At 41.1% G+C, this 15,536-nt stretch overlaps 2 protein-coding genes across 2 annotated transcripts in view; one reads left to right on the top strand and one right to left on the bottom strand.

Moving 5' to 3' along the window:
* wnt5b (wingless-type MMTV integration site family, member 5b) overlaps window positions 1–15,536 on the top strand; it is a 127,359-nt gene that overhangs the window by 70,615 nt on the left and 41,208 nt on the right. Inside the window, exon 2 of the mRNA XM_053508382.1 lies at window positions 896–1,051. The gene's annotated coding sequence lies outside the window, so the exon portion shown is untranslated. The remainder of the gene's footprint in view (window positions 1–895; window positions 1,052–15,536) is intronic.
* On the bottom strand, window positions 6,895–10,020 carry fbxl14b (F-box and leucine-rich repeat protein 14b). The gene has a single exon (XM_053508381.1). The coding sequence runs from the start codon at window positions 9,461–9,463 to the stop codon at window positions 8,261–8,263; it is 1,203 nt and encodes a 400-aa protein (XP_053364356.1). The 5' UTR covers window positions 9,464–10,020; the 3' UTR covers window positions 6,895–8,260.

The following is a 15,536-nucleotide window of genomic DNA, read 5'->3' as shown; positions in this document are numbered from 1 at the left end:
ACTAAACTTTGCTTGCTTAAAAATGGAACATATTCTGGTGCATTGTCATAAAACTGTAAATTTATGTTTTTACTTATAAATAAGCATAAAGTTGCAGAAAGGGCTTCATAATACAGTATCTATGAGGTTGTTGTTCTTTATTTAAATGTTTGTTTACGGAATGTCACCTGTTAAATAAAAAAAATATGTCATGAATTACATGTATTTAGATTCTACATGAGTCCTAAAACCAATAAATCGAGAATGAACGCTTTGCCATTTACAGCAAAGCATAAATACGCAAGCGTTCCAAGAGGTGTTCAAGTCAAACTGGGACTTGTGATGAAATGTTTCGTGCATGAAGGCGTGAAAACCGATTAACATTTTTAAGGCTATACATCCATGAATGATGGCCCGAGGTGGCTGTACAAAGGAAGTTGTACAGTATATCCCCTGTACCGTCCTGATCGCACTCCAAGCCATTTTCACATGTTTGGGCCATTAAAGGAGTTCCTGGGAGGCCGGTGACTCGGGCAGTGTGATCATGGCTCCGGCGCATTAATAAAACCTTTTACCTTGATGGTATCCAAGCACTAGTGAAACGCCGAGATAAGTGCAAAAAGTCCCGGTTTGACTTGAACATCCCTTATAGATTGATAGGTATATTGATTGACTGATTAATTAATGACTTGATTCCCGTGTTTGAAGCCAGTCACCCCACTGAGCTGTTCAGTTCTTGAGTCTGATTGGTCAGAATGCGTTAACTGTAACACAGATCGCAGGTTTATATCGTGCTCGCGTTCTGATGTTAATACTTGTTTAAAGTTGCTATAACGTAAGCGTATGTAATTTAAGCTAGAACGTGACATAAGCCGACTGAGGGTCTGTGTTTACTGAACTACTGTGTTCTCCACAGAAGCGCGTCACACACCACTACGCCTGCCGATAGCCCCCTGACATTACTCGACACCAGTGAAGAAATCCGCGAGGTGTGAACATCCGCCGTGCGCGCCGCTTCAGGCTGACGACAGTGGGGTTTAAAATCCACCAAAGTAAAACCCTCGACTGGATCGTGAGTAGATTTGCTTAAAATGGTCGGATGAATAAATATAACCAAATCATTAATCATGACTTATACATAAACTTTGTGGTTTAAAAGATATTGCACTATAAATAAATTGACTAAGTATTTTTTTTATGTAATTGATGTCAAATTTCTCACACATTATCATCATCATCATCATCAAATATCATTTAATTATGGCTTATAAAGAATAATATAAAGTCTTGTTTAACCATCGTGTATTGTATTTATTGTATCCCGTCACATAGATGTATATTTGTTTAAACGTTCACACTTTTCCTCCATCACACGCTGTCCGAATATCAGCGTACGACCCCGAAAAACATTCCATTAACCTCTGAGTCGATTGCGAGAGCCACTCGGGCCGCCTGTGTGCCGTGCTGAGAGCGGGTGGCCTGTGGCTTCTGAGGGCTGGGCACATGTGGTAAAGAGCCTAATGCATTTGTGTGGAGAGATCGAAGCGGAGCAGCGTGCCTTCCCCTGTCATCCATCTCTCATCCCTCTCTCTCTCTCTCTCTCTCTCCCCCCTCCCTCTCGCCACTCTCTCGCCACCTCTCTTCCTGGCTGAGTGGATGCGGAGCGCCACACACAGCACTCACACCCTCTCTCCACCTCCCACACACACACACACACACACACACACACACAAAAAAGAAAAAAAAAACTGTGCTCAGCCTCATCCTGGTTGCATGCCACACACACACACACACGCATATTTCTGGTGATATAACGTTCAAGAACCCCCCCCCCCCCATAGACATACACATCTTGTCACATGTATGTTGACTCCATCCTGAAGCGTATGAAAATATGTTTGTTCGTGCTGTATTTCTGTTATTCTCTTGAACATGTGATCAGTCATGTGATGCACCCAGGTCACATGGGAGCATTGTTATTTTGTTACTGCTAGCTAAAGATCAAAGCAACAACAAAAAACGAAGCTTGCAAGAGCTTATATTCAGCAAAAGAGCGATAACGTCATCTTAATGACAAACCCGACATGGCGACATTGGTGTGAACCTACTGTATGCTGGGCGGAGCGTCCCAGAATGCAATGCGGTCACACGATGCCGGGTTCTCAGCGGCTCGACTCGGCTGGTTAACGAGCTACGATATGACTACCGCTGTTATGTAGTTTAATTTAATGATTTTATTTTGGGTTGTTGTTGCTGATCAATTCGATTGATTGAATCGATGATTGATTTTTTTCGATTCAGAATCGATTCACACTTTATGAAATATTTGGGTAAAAGGTGAAAAGTCTGGCTTGCTCAGAAACCGCATTCATTTTACGCAAATACGGGAAGGATTGCAGCCTCCTTCCTCTGCACTACTTTACAGCAATACTGCCACCTACAGGACTGGAGTGTGGTACAGAAGGGGAAAAAAACAATCAACAATTAACAAAAAGAAGAAAAAAAATCACCACCACCAACTTGCACAGCATTTCTATTCATATAAGATACTTTTAGAAGTTTCGTTAGAAGTTTTAATACTTTAAAGCCTGTAAGAAATATAGCTGCTTGCGACGAATCAGATTGAACTGAAAATCGAACTGAAATTCCCGCGAACTGAACCGGATCGAGTCGCCAGGCTAGATATGATTCGAATCTCTAAAGATGAGAGCATGATGATGCTGACATGGATATTCACATGAAGCAGAGTTGATAACAGATAATGAGTTGAAGTGGGAGATCTGGACCGAGAGCAGGACTGAAGCGCCGCTGCATCGCTCTTTTTAAGTAGAAATGAAGCAAGCGCACTATGAGTGACATCACTAGGAGAAAGTTAAACAAAGTGCAAACTGAGCAAGGACTGATGTCAGAACTGAATCACAGCATAAATCTTTTGCGAAAATACAACCCTGTTATCCAGAGTGATTTTTATTTTCCCTTTCAAGTCAAGGATTATTTTTTTTAGATATCCATCTAGACGTCTATTATTCAGTAGGAGCTATTAATTATTCAGGAACTACAGTGAAACTAATAAAAAGGTGCGCAGTTACAAGTGAGAAATGTAAATCTGGGAATTTAAGACGTTATGAATATAACATAGGCGGCACGGTGGTGTAATGGTTAGCACTGCCGCCTTGCACCTCCAGGGTCCGGGTTCGATTCCCGGCTCTGTGTGCATGGAGTTTGCCTGTTGTGGGTTTCCTCCGGGTACTCCGGTTTCCTCCCACAGTCCAAAGACATGCAGATTAGGCTAACTGCCTTCCCATAGTGTGTGAATGAGTGTGAGTTTGTGTATGTGTATGTGTGCCCTGCAATGGATTAGCACCCTGTCCAGGGTGTACCCCGCCTTATGCCCTAAGCCTTCTGGGATAGGCTCCAGGCCACCGCGACCCTGAATACAGGATAAAGGGGTATAGACGATAAGTGAGTGAGAGTGATGAGTAAATATAACATCTCAGTAGATCAACTTCGGGAAAATCTGATCCGGTGCAGATCCATAGATCCGCTCCTTTTCCCTTTTTAATCCGTGCCTGATGCTACAGCGGGGTCAGTGTAACCGCTGGTTCAGGATTTCAGGTCACGGTAGAAAGGGCTTATTTAGAAAGATCTGACAAAGCTTCAAATTACATGTTGATCTCTTTTTTTTGTGTGTTTTTTCCCCCCCAATCCTGCACTTGGGTTACTTTGACGCACTGAGCTCGGCGAGTCCGGTTACACTGTATATGAAAACAGATAGGGAGCAGCGGGACACACACGTACGATCCGCTCGATCCGATCCGCATGATGGCAAACCGGCGCGGGGAGAAACAGACGGACGAATGCATGAAAGAGAAAGACGGCAGGAAAAGATGTGCCCGAAGCGTAACGCGCATTATGCTGATGTGTTCCGTGACGGCACTTAAGCCTCGGGTTGTTTGTACGCCTCTGAACGATTTGGTTCTCTCTCTTTTCTCTCTCTGGGAGAGAGCGTAGGCGACAGCTTGCCCCCCTACCCTCCATCCCCGAGCCCTCACACATCCAGCAAGGTCACATGACCGCGAGTCAAACTCTGTCCCGACCTCACAGAGGAAACCTGGCACCTAACAGCCAGCGAGCAGGCGTTAGCTCACACCTTACGCTCCACGCAGATAGCTACGGCAGAGACCAAAGAGACGCGAAGGGGGGAGAAGTGGGAAGACCCTAATTAGACCTGCCTCAAGCTGGAGTTCTCACCAGCACCCTGGTCAAAACTCTCCAGACTTATTACACAGCGTTCCTATTAGTCTCACTGTACTGACTGAATAATTCATCATAAGGAATGTTACTGAATAACATGATATGTAATATGAATACCTATTAGGATATAATAAATACTGATGCCTTTTAATTCCCAGGTGAGGATTACGCGATCACTTCTTGTTCCAACTTGCGTGGTTTAGTTTTATTTATGTATGTATATATGTTATCCAGTAACTACTAGTAATCAATCAGGAATTATAGTGAAATTTTTACGTGTAGAAAAGTGCAAGAGATGAAAGCGAAAGCTAGCTGACACGCTTAAAACTTAAAATAATTAAAGTCAGTATTTAATATATAATAAATTTGTTATATTCTTTATCGTATCAGTTATGATTGCTGTTAACCCTTAGACGGGCGATGAGGCATATTCGGTATAACTTAACAAAAAGTGCCAGGATCAAGATAAAACATATATTTGTAGAAAATAAGGTTCTTTTTTAAAATTAATTTAGTTTTGCACATTTTAAATAATTTCAATAATTTACCCTATACAGGTGAAGAACCATATACGACAACGTCACGGAGCTATGAAACGAAATCACAAAAGTCTTGAGATTTTTAATTTTCCTTTCTATAAAGGGTTAAGAGCCAGATCTTGTATAGACTTGGCTTGTATAGCATTCATTTTGGACTGATAATCAAATTAGAAATCCAGCACAGCCCTAACAGAGATGGTGCAAATGACAGATAGACTCAAAGTCCCAGAATGCAGTTGGGCTACATGTCAGGATCGTGTCATGCCTGGATGATCAGTGATACACGAGACTGATGGTGGAATCAACATGATGAGAGAGAGATATGAGGATGTGAGAGGAATAAGCGCTGCTGATGATAAACAGGAAGCCAGGGCTGAATTTCAGTACACCACTATCGAACAGCATTGTGGGTAATGTAGGAATCGTACATGTCACTCAAAGCGGTTTAAACTGCATTTAGGACGGTGTTAAAAATCACGTGTTGATTAGAACAATGAAATTATTTCTTTTCTTTGTTTTTGTTCTTCCAGAGCACAAGCGAAGCAAAAAGTGTAAAAAAAAAAAAAAAAAAAAAAAAAAAGTAAATCCACACACGGATAGAGAAACATTACCGTCTCTCCGTGTGCTGTTTGCAGAGCCAGCGTGCCCGGGTGCCTTAGTCAGACAGGACTCGCACTGCATGCTCACTTTTCACAGAGCAAAGTCAAACGGTGACTCACAGATTCCTGCCCTTTATCCAAGGATCGGCAAACAGGCCGGCAGTATGACTACACACCTTCGCTTTCCTTCTTCCTTCTCTCTCTCTCTATTCCTCCTTTTATTTTTCTTACACCATCCAAGACTCTGGACACCACACCACCAAAAAAACTGACCTAATCCTGATTTAGGAATGCCTTTGAACTGCTGCTCGGCCCGATCAAACGTTTCCTGAGACAGCAGCCTCGTACCTCAGTCGCACCTCGAAAAAACTTCAAAGCCTACATTTTTTAAAAGTCAGCGACACCTTCGAGCCTTGCGCGTCGTCGCGAACGAGCCGGCTCCTTTGTTTTCTGCAGAAAGCAGAGGTGATCTTTTACAGCCTGTTTCTAAATTCGTAAACATAAAGGATACAGTGTATATATTTTTGTATTAATAACTGAAAAATTTCGACAGTGAAAATCTTGAGAAAATTGAACTGAAGGCATGCGTCCGCATTGTGAGTGTGACTGACTGACAGGACAACATGGACACGATGCTTATGGCTTAGAGAAATGTCTCTGTGTTTTAAAAAAGAGATCTCAGTGAGCTTTTACGCTGAGAATTCTTTCTCTTGCTCTCCCTCTCACACACACTCTCCTGGACTGGTCAAGGGGCCAGGAGGCCTTTCAAAGAGTGTGTGATGGAGGAAAGAGTGGGGCAGGAGGTGGGGGTGGGGGGTGGTTAGAAGAAAAGCTGAAGAGCTTTGAATGGCGGTGAGGAATGTTTAAAAGTGTACGTGTGATGTGAAGGGGGCAGAGGAAGAGGAGGGGGTCCCTTTTCTGCCTGACTGAAAGGGGGGGGGGGGTGGTGTTGGAAAAGGAGAAGGAGGGACAAAACGACATCTCTGATACGCGTGACTGAGACAGCACATTTTTTAGACTTTTTGACATGAACTGAGATTTCGTAAAGAAAAAAAATGTTTTAAACGCAGAAAACTAACTAAGGGAAAAGAAGCGTGTGCGACAATCTTTCCTCTGAGAGAAAGAGAGAGATTCCTTATAAAGTGGACGATATGATACGACATTATGGTCAGGTCGCTTAAAATGCTATAAAACAGTGATGTGGTGCTGATTAATTGCTAAAGCCCCCCCTAACGTGCAAAACAAGAAGCGTCCATTTTGTGCGTGCTGTACACGTCGCTGCTAATAAATATTATTAATATTAATAATAATTCCTATTTCCATCATGATGCACCAGCTCTTAGGTTTCAGCTGTCGATATTAGGTTTTATGTATATACAGCACGGTGTATTATAAACTTGTCTTAACATGCTGATAAATCCTGCTGTTTTATTCATAATTAATTAATCAATCGATCCGTTAAAAACCTTTAACCTGTAAAAACCTTCCTAAAACAAAACTCGGCCAAGATACAAATCCCAAGTTTTTTTTTTAATTATATAAATATCAACTTTAATGTTTACTGTAAGAATATAAAACAATTTGAGATTTCTTTTCTCTTTTTCTTTACAAATACATACAGTACATTTAAAACACAGTAGCTTGTCAGCAGGACTCAGTACATCATATCATATCATATATCACACAGGCCTGATATGCGATGCTTCTTACCCCGAAGAAATCCGGGACAAAAAAAATTTCATCATCTTTAAAATAAAATAAAAAATTCATCTCCGTTTAATATAGTCCTTCTAAGGTGAATTTTAAACATTAGCTTGTTTAAAATGAGGACAAAATAATGTATCCTGTTATTTTGATGTTTGACCTCTAAGCAGAAATAATAATAATAATAATAGTACTAATAATAATAATAATAATATAAGGTGAATGAGACTGTAGAATTAGCTACTGACGTTTTTCTGTTCCCCAAAAAAAAGAAAGAAAAATCACTTCAATTTGAAGTACAATGCTCTGAAGTACAATGCTCTGAATAACAGCCGTTAATTCATTAATTAAACAATATCTGCTTACATAAGCATGAATACATCAGCAGAGCGGACCTCTTATTCAAAGCTTGAATCAATAAAGGCTTCGGCACGGCCTTAAATCCAAAACTAAACAGGATGAAAAATATACGTGTATATATATATATATACATATATATAATTATATATACATAATTATATATATATATATACATATATATAATTATATATACATAATTATATATATATATATATTTATATATATATATATATAAAAGCTCTTTGTATACAAACCAGTATTCATCCGTCTTTGCATAAACTCATTTCAGTCCGAGCTAAAAACAATCTGTGCTTTGACTCTTCTCTGACTCTCTTTCGCTTCGTTTCAGTCTTTTGTTGGTCATTTCAGGCAAAAAAATTAACAAAGGTAGTTAAGCCGTTGTTGTTGTTTTTTTCTTTTCCTTTTTTATGCTATTCTCAGGCGAGAAATGAGATGGGGGAGGGGGTTTGCTTCCCAGGCACAAATTATCTCCATATCCGCCTCTTTTGATTAAGTTAAAACACAGGTACGAGGTAGCCGAAATGTTTTAGACGCAACGTTTAGTAGGGATGGACGTGATTTAGGCTTAGTATTGCAACCGGTTAGAGATTAAAACTTTTTGTTTTTTTCATTTTCAGTGTTGCACACTACACTCTGACTGATACAATGGGTTAATAAAACGCCAGATGAGATACTGTTTAGATTTTCTTCCCAGGCGAATCATTTTAAATCGCTTTAATCCCCCCACACACCCCTTTAGAATAATGTAAATTCCCCGCCCACTTCATGCCCCTCCCCCTCCCATGCACAATCTCACCCAAGTTTTTACCGCACTTTTTCGCTTTCAGTCATCTGCCAAAGGCCCAGGTTTAAAACTTTAAGGCAGGGGAGCTGCGTTATCCTCTCCAGTCCCCTTTTAGTAATTTTTGTACATCCATACAAATCAATACCGGTCAGCTGGGTCAGGTGGTCCGCTATGAGCTCCAGGCCTTTGTCTGTAATCCGCACGCATTGGCCAATGTTCAGGGTCCTCAACTCGTGCATCTGGCGCACCATCCGGTTGATGCCATCGTCGCTTATGTGGCACGAGCACAGCGACAGGGACTTGAGCTGGTACAGGCCCTGGGCTACGTACGCCAGGCTCTGGTCGCCGATCTTGTCGCAGAAAGACACGTCCAAGCCAGAAAGTCGTAGCGTCCCCATGGCTAGATGCATGATGCCCGTGTCGCTGATGTTATCGCACGATCGCAGGTTAAGGCTCCACAGGCTGGTCATGTGGGACAGGTGGATCATTCCAGCGTCCGAGATGCCCCCGCAAAAGCTCAGGTTGAGAACTTTGAGCCTGGCCAGGCCTTTGGAGATGTGCTTCAGAGACAGGTCTGTGAGCTTCTGGCAGTCCTGAAGCGTAAGATACTCCAGGCTGAGGCATCCCTCGGCGGCGCTTCGGGTCATGCCTGCAAGGTGGCCGATGCCCACGTCGGAGACGTGCCTGCAGCTTCTCAGGTTGAGGCTCTTGAGCCGGTGCAAGCCCCACGCGATCAGGAGCAGACCAGTGTTTGTGATGTTGCTGCAGCCACCCAACTCCAGGACCTCCAAGTTTTTTAGGTACTGAGCTATCCGGCCCAGGCTGGAGTCCGTAATCTGCTTGCACAAGCTCAGGTTGAGAACACGCAAGGAGGAGATCTCCTGGACGAAAGCATGCCCCAGGCCGTTGTCAGTCAGGTTGTAGCAGCCGCTCAGGTTCAGGCTCTCGATGTTGGGCATGCCCTGGATCACATAGCTCAGGCTGCGCCTCAGGCTGAGAATCTGCACCCTCCGGATGCCCCGGGCCTGAAGGCTGGGGAACAGGGACGGGTTGGCCCTCCTGAGATGCAGCTTGGCTTCCACCCCTCTCCACACAGACTTGTGGTAGGACGCGTCTCTCCAGGCGGTGCACACTTGGGCCACCCGGCCTTTGTCCCTCACGTCCAGGTAGCTGAAGATCATGGCTAAAATCTCTGGGAAGAGGCACGAGACGTGCGTCTCCATCTTAACGTCTACACAAGTTCACTTAAGGAAAGGATAAAGGCTCGGTTCTACATTTAAGACGGACAGGACTGGGAGCTGCTTTCCAAAACAACACACACACACACAGGCACACCACACCACACACTCACACGGCGAAACAAACGCTCGCGCTCGGTCACGCGACGCTGCCCATTTTCCGTTGAGATAACCGTCTCCGCTGCGCGCGAGGATCCAGGCGGTCGTACATTATTTTTTTCCCTCCACCCGGTGCTTAAAAGAGAAGTTTATCTTTTAATAAAACTGCCTACAAAAAAAAAACGGAAAGTAGATGAAGAAAACCGAGCCGGTACCGATCGCTACCGTGAGAAAACAAGCGCTCGCGCTCCGCTCGCGCGCATTGCCAAGCCGAGGGGCTTCCTGCTGCCTTTGTCTGATCTTTTCAAACTGACTTGGCAGGGCCGTGTGCACCTCGCTACCCCGGGGGGTGGGGACGGATCAAACTAAAAACCCGACTCAGAGTTTAATATGTGATAAAGTCCCAGAAACAAACAATTCACCTCTGATGGATCACTAAAGGCTGTGAGTGTGTGCGTGTTGCTGTAGCACATCTCAAATGAAAGAAATACTTTTAATCTGGTTTGATCTCCCCCCCTTTTCTCAGGCGAGAATGGTTTCGCCCGACTCAGCTGGAACAGTAAGAATAGTTCCCCTGGAAACCAACTTCTTACAATTCAGTTCACTTTACCCTTAACCCTTTCACTACCGCGCCCGATCAACACGCTTTTATATGTATATATTTATACATCTCCACACTGACAGATTGATTTCTTTTCATCAACATAGTCGATATATCAGTCGGAAATAAAGTTTATTTATATTTTTATTAGAATTGTACAACATGACTGAAGTAGTGTAGTTTATTATTTTTTTCAGTATAAATCATTACACTGTAGGCACAGTTACATAACAAAAGTCCCTTTGGTACAAAAAAAAAGTTGATGAATTTTAAACTAGGATAAGGGTCCCTCTATTGTGCGTTTTCTATTCATCCCCACCCCCACAAACACAGACACACAGATACACACACACACACAGATACACAGAGTCTTACTATCATTAGGTTCCTTATGAGGACCTTTCAGTAAATACAGCTTTTATTAATTAGTTCACACCTAACCGTGACCTTAATGCTTCTCCTTTAGTTTTTTAAATATATATAAATAATAAATACTGAGTTTTTGTTTCCGCAGCAGGTTTTAAAAAGTGATATATATATATATATATATATATATATATATATATATTTTTTTTTAAAATTATTATTATTTTTTAAGATTTTCTTTTAAATCTGAAAAATATTCTGAAATAAAATATAGAATAATATATTAGGAGTATATGCCTAGGCTTATCATTTTTTAAAGTTTGTTAAAAAAACAATAAAATAATTAATGATCAATGTATTTAAATTTTTAACTCCTACATTAAAAAGTTACTGTAGCTCTTTAAACTTAAAGCATTTTAGCTATTATTTGTTTTTAATAAACATATTTACGGTTCAGGATTGTGCATTGTAGAGTGACATATCCTTTTTTCAGCACAACCTAGGCAATATGATGAACAGAATTTTATCCCATTTATTCCACAGTGGATTAGGGGTTATGGACTTTCGCCCTGTACCACCAGGGTCCGGGTTCGAATCCTGGCTCGTGGTCTGTGTGTGCATGAAGTGTGCGTGTTCTATCCGCGCTTGGTGGGTTTCCTCCAAGTTCTTTCCACAGTCCAAAAACATGCAGATTAGGCTAACTGGCGTTCCCAAATTGCCCGTAGTGTGTGAAGGAGCATACCGCCTCGTGCCTAATGGGATAGGCTCCAGGCCCCATGCTCCTCTCTACACATGATAAATTGGTACAGACAGTGAGTAAGTGATCAACATACTTTAATTTATTGTTCCTACATTAAAACGAAGAAACAAGCAAAAATTGCTGTAATATTAGAATCAAATCAAATAATGCATCTCAACATAATTCTTTTGTATAGTAAAATAAATGAAATGATTTAAAATTCAAACATAAAAGTAAACTAAATAAACATACATTAATTTTAGATAAAGATATACAAATTTGCAATTTGCATTATCCCTTTTTTTTAACTTTTCTTATGTTCAGACCCATTTTACACTTTAAGTCTGAAAATTATTTCTCTCCATGTTTTATACATCTTGGATTTCTTAAATGAATGTTATATTGTTTATACATAAATAATGTTTAATAAATATTTTATTTGTGTCATAAGTGAATAATACTAATAAGTGAAAGGAAGTGAACAACGTTGCCAATAGTTGCAATTATCTTTGCACAATACCTTCAATGCATATATATGTATTATTTATCACTTCTGAACCAATACAATGGGACATGTGGATAAAACATAGACAGACTACACGAAAGTTACAATATTTACTTACAGGATTAACGCTTAGTTTACACAGTTACATTTTCCCCTTCTAAACCTTACATAAGCCACTTTTCTTATTCCACCTTTTGCATACTATTTAGCCTCACCCCTCTAGCGCCTCCCCCCCTCCTTTCTCCTTATCTAGTGTTTGTTATCTGATATGACAGGGAAGCGTTTGCAGAAACTACTGGAGTATGTCAGAGCGGCAGAAGAACGGAGGCAGAAGAGCAGCACAAACGCCTTCGTGTTTACAGGAGAAAATGCAACACAGCAAAACTGACAGGCCCAAGTCGAACATTCCCGCTATTTTTCCCTCCCGTTCTATTTCTCGCCGCGTCTCTACGCTGACATTATGTGTTGACAATCCAAAAAAAAAAAGCACACCGTGTATAAAAGTTATGTTTTCTTTTCCTCAAGTCGTGAAAGGTTATAATCGTGTAATAAAGTGAGATTAACATCTACATTACTATGGCTTTATTAACCCTTTAGGGACCCCGTTAGTCTGCCGTTAATTATTAATAAAAGTTCTATTATCCAGTGATGGGTTACAAGATTAATTCATATAGTCTGTTATAATTAACCAAGCTTGTTATTTGGTTATTCATATTAACCAGTCAGAAAAGAACAGGGCAGCACGCCCCGCCCCCAAGTACCACTTGTACACCGGAAGTACAACCAGCTGTGGTACTAGACTTGAGGAGTAAAGTAATAAACCACTGGAGGGTGTACTGTTGGAGGAAAATCATCAACAACTGTATGAGTCACTGTTAGCACCCTGACGTTTATAATCAGACGTGTTTTATTACTTTTACACCACAGTAATACCTCATCTTGTGCTTTTATCCATCTATAGAGTCTGTTCCTGTTCTTACTTACATCATGACTAGGAATTCAGTTCTGTACGTGACTCTAAAATGATTAATTATTTAATTATGACCAGAAAGAAGCAATTTACAGCAATGCTTCAGGAGTGGGAAAAATGAAAAAGAAAATAAATATATAATAAATAAAATAAAAACAAAGGGTTAACAGTTAAACACATGGCTTCAATTGAAATATCAAAACTACAAATTTTAATAAATCTTCAGTCAAATCTATAGCAGCAGACTACTCATTGATTAATTTTTTATTGTCATTTTTTAAATTAGTTTTTAATTTATATTTGTTTGCATTTGCGGTGGTAAAGTGACGCAGTTTCTCTATAATCTTAAAGGTGGTGCAGTCTAAACTATTCACACAATCGCAGGCAGCACAAACTTAATATTTGCTAAGATTGTTTAGAATTGTAACAAAAGCTAAAAATAAATAATTAAACGAATAACTTTGCAATACATATGAAATCTGCACCAAGGTATTGTGATAATATTGTATCGGGTAATCCTTTATGATTGTCGTTACAGCTATAAACTGTCGTTCCCTCGCCAGGATCTGTACTGTTTCTCTCTCTTAAAGGTAATTAAACAGCTTGTCCTGTTACAGAGACTTTGGAGACTGATATTACGCTGATATTTTTATAATCTATATATACACCATACAATTTTCTGTGATATGGCTGTAACTATTAAAATGATAACACTCCCAACTACCATAAAAAATGCGATTTTATAGCTACATCTGCGTCTGTTGTGAGAGCACCTTTGGACCAATCGGAATTGAGAATTCGTCAGCGCTGTGGTATAAAGGTGAATAATAAAGGCCTCTTGTCATGGCTGCTTCAGCTAACATGTTTGCCAGGGCCTCAATCCAGCTCCAGACCTCACACTGCTCAGAAAATAAAAACCGTACGTGTGTGTGTATGCGTGTGCGTGTGTGAAACAGACGGCTTATTAAAAAAAAGCACCCAAACTAATTGCAGAGACGTAAACCAGCAGGCTTTTATAACAAACACCGACTGTGACGCCGGTTCCTCAGACACGCTATTAACCAAACCGAAATGGCACCGAGACCCGATGGAGAGAGAGAGAGAGAGAGAGAAGAGACTAAAACAGAGGCAAATATGACAGGAGCGAAGAGTGTGAATGAAGAAGATAGACAGAGCGAGAACTGGAAAGACAGGTGCTACATGCAAATGTGGATGTGTTTTGGGACCTTATAACAAAAAAATAAATAAAAATGAAGCAAGGAAGGAAGTAAGGAAAGATGATTAAAAAAAAAAGTCAGTGTATGATTTGATGTGCTGATTCAGAGTAGAGAGATAATTGGATAATTGCGTGCCACGCAACCGCGTGGATAACTGCGCTCGGGGCGCCCGTTTCCATGAAGACGTTAGTAGGCATGTGTCAACAAGCTGCTGAAAGCTGACACCACATGAATAGATTTTAGGCTCCTTTTTTTTTAGACCCCCCCCCCCAACGTCCACCACCACACCCCTCTCCACCCCCTCTCCACTCAGATGTTTCATTTTCCCTTCTTTCCTTTTCCTCATCCGCTTTCAGCAACACTATGGATTTCCCCACGATAGAGTTTTTCATCGGGTTTTCTTTACAGCATGCAGGAGGCTGAATAGGGTTTTCATGCAAACAAACAACAGTCTCTTTTTAAGCTCTTTATGACGATGAACTATTCAAAAGCCGAGCATCACATGCCGTGCCGCGCCGCACCTCTCCTCACCTCACCGGGGGCACCCTGTAGGGAGGCAGAAATCAGGAAATTGCGCTTGATAATCTGTTTCAAATTTCTCAGCTCATCCGAATGAAGATTTTGTGCCAGAATGCTTGTGATTTGCCTCGCATTTCCATTACATGTGCGCTGCAGCACTCCAAGTTTCATAGCCACGCATCAGCATGGACGGGTGCCATCTCCTATACTGAGAGATTATCATGTCTGTGTGACGGGTGAAAGCTTTTGTGTCATTTCTGCTGTAGAGTGCATGACATTTATGTTGTGTTGTTAATTTATGTTGTGGCATGAACGTGGCACCTTGGTCCTAGAGGAACATTGTTTAGTTTCACTGTGTACTGAACTGTATATGGTTGAAATGACAATAAAAGCCTACTTGACGACTTAGACTTGTGTGTCTAAGCTTTGCTGTTAAACCACAGTATAGGAAATCTTTTGATACCTGAGAACTTAAACTGTCTTTATATCTAGTTTCAGGTGCACGGATTTTGGATCTTGTATACGATACAGTGATCAGTTGTAACATTATCACCACATAAGATTAAAACTGATTATCAATTTTATACCAGTAAACTGGATCATGGACACCCAAGGTTCATTTATGCCCATAGGGAGAAAAGGCCAGCTGCCTGGTCCGATCCCAAAGAAATTTTGTGTTGCTAAGGCATAAAGGTATCAGAACAGCTAGCCTTAGCAGGTAAAGAGTTCCAAGCAGATCTCAATCCGATCAAGCATTCCCAAGAGGTGCTCGACAAACATTTCTGATCCACGGAGGCGTCACCTCGCGCCTTACAGCACTTAAAGGATCATCGGCTAACATCCTGGTGCCAGAATATTGGGCTTAAGGATTTAAGGTTTTTTTACACTATGACTGATCAGTGTAAAATAAATATATTTTGACAAAGGGGCGGAATCAAGAACAGCGCTTAGTTCTGATTGGCTACAGTGTGTGACACCACATACACAGTATGTTATGCAGAAAGAATGTCCTGGAAATGCTGGCGTGTTTGTAAATTGATTT

Source organism: Clarias gariepinus, chromosome 12 (genome assembly GCF_024256425.1).
Source record: "Clarias gariepinus isolate MV-2021 ecotype Netherlands chromosome 12, CGAR_prim_01v2, whole genome shotgun sequence".
Lineage (NCBI taxonomy): Eukaryota > Metazoa > Chordata > Actinopteri > Siluriformes > Clariidae > Clarias > Clarias gariepinus.
Note: the sequence above shows the minus strand (reverse complement) of the source record. Positions and strands in the feature narration are given on the sequence as shown.

Excerpts from the sequence above, each read along its gene's own strand:
- fbxl14b (XM_053508381.1), bottom strand. The coding sequence starts at position 9,463 with ATGGAGACGCACGTCTCGTGCCTCTTCCCAGAGATTTTAGCCATGATC.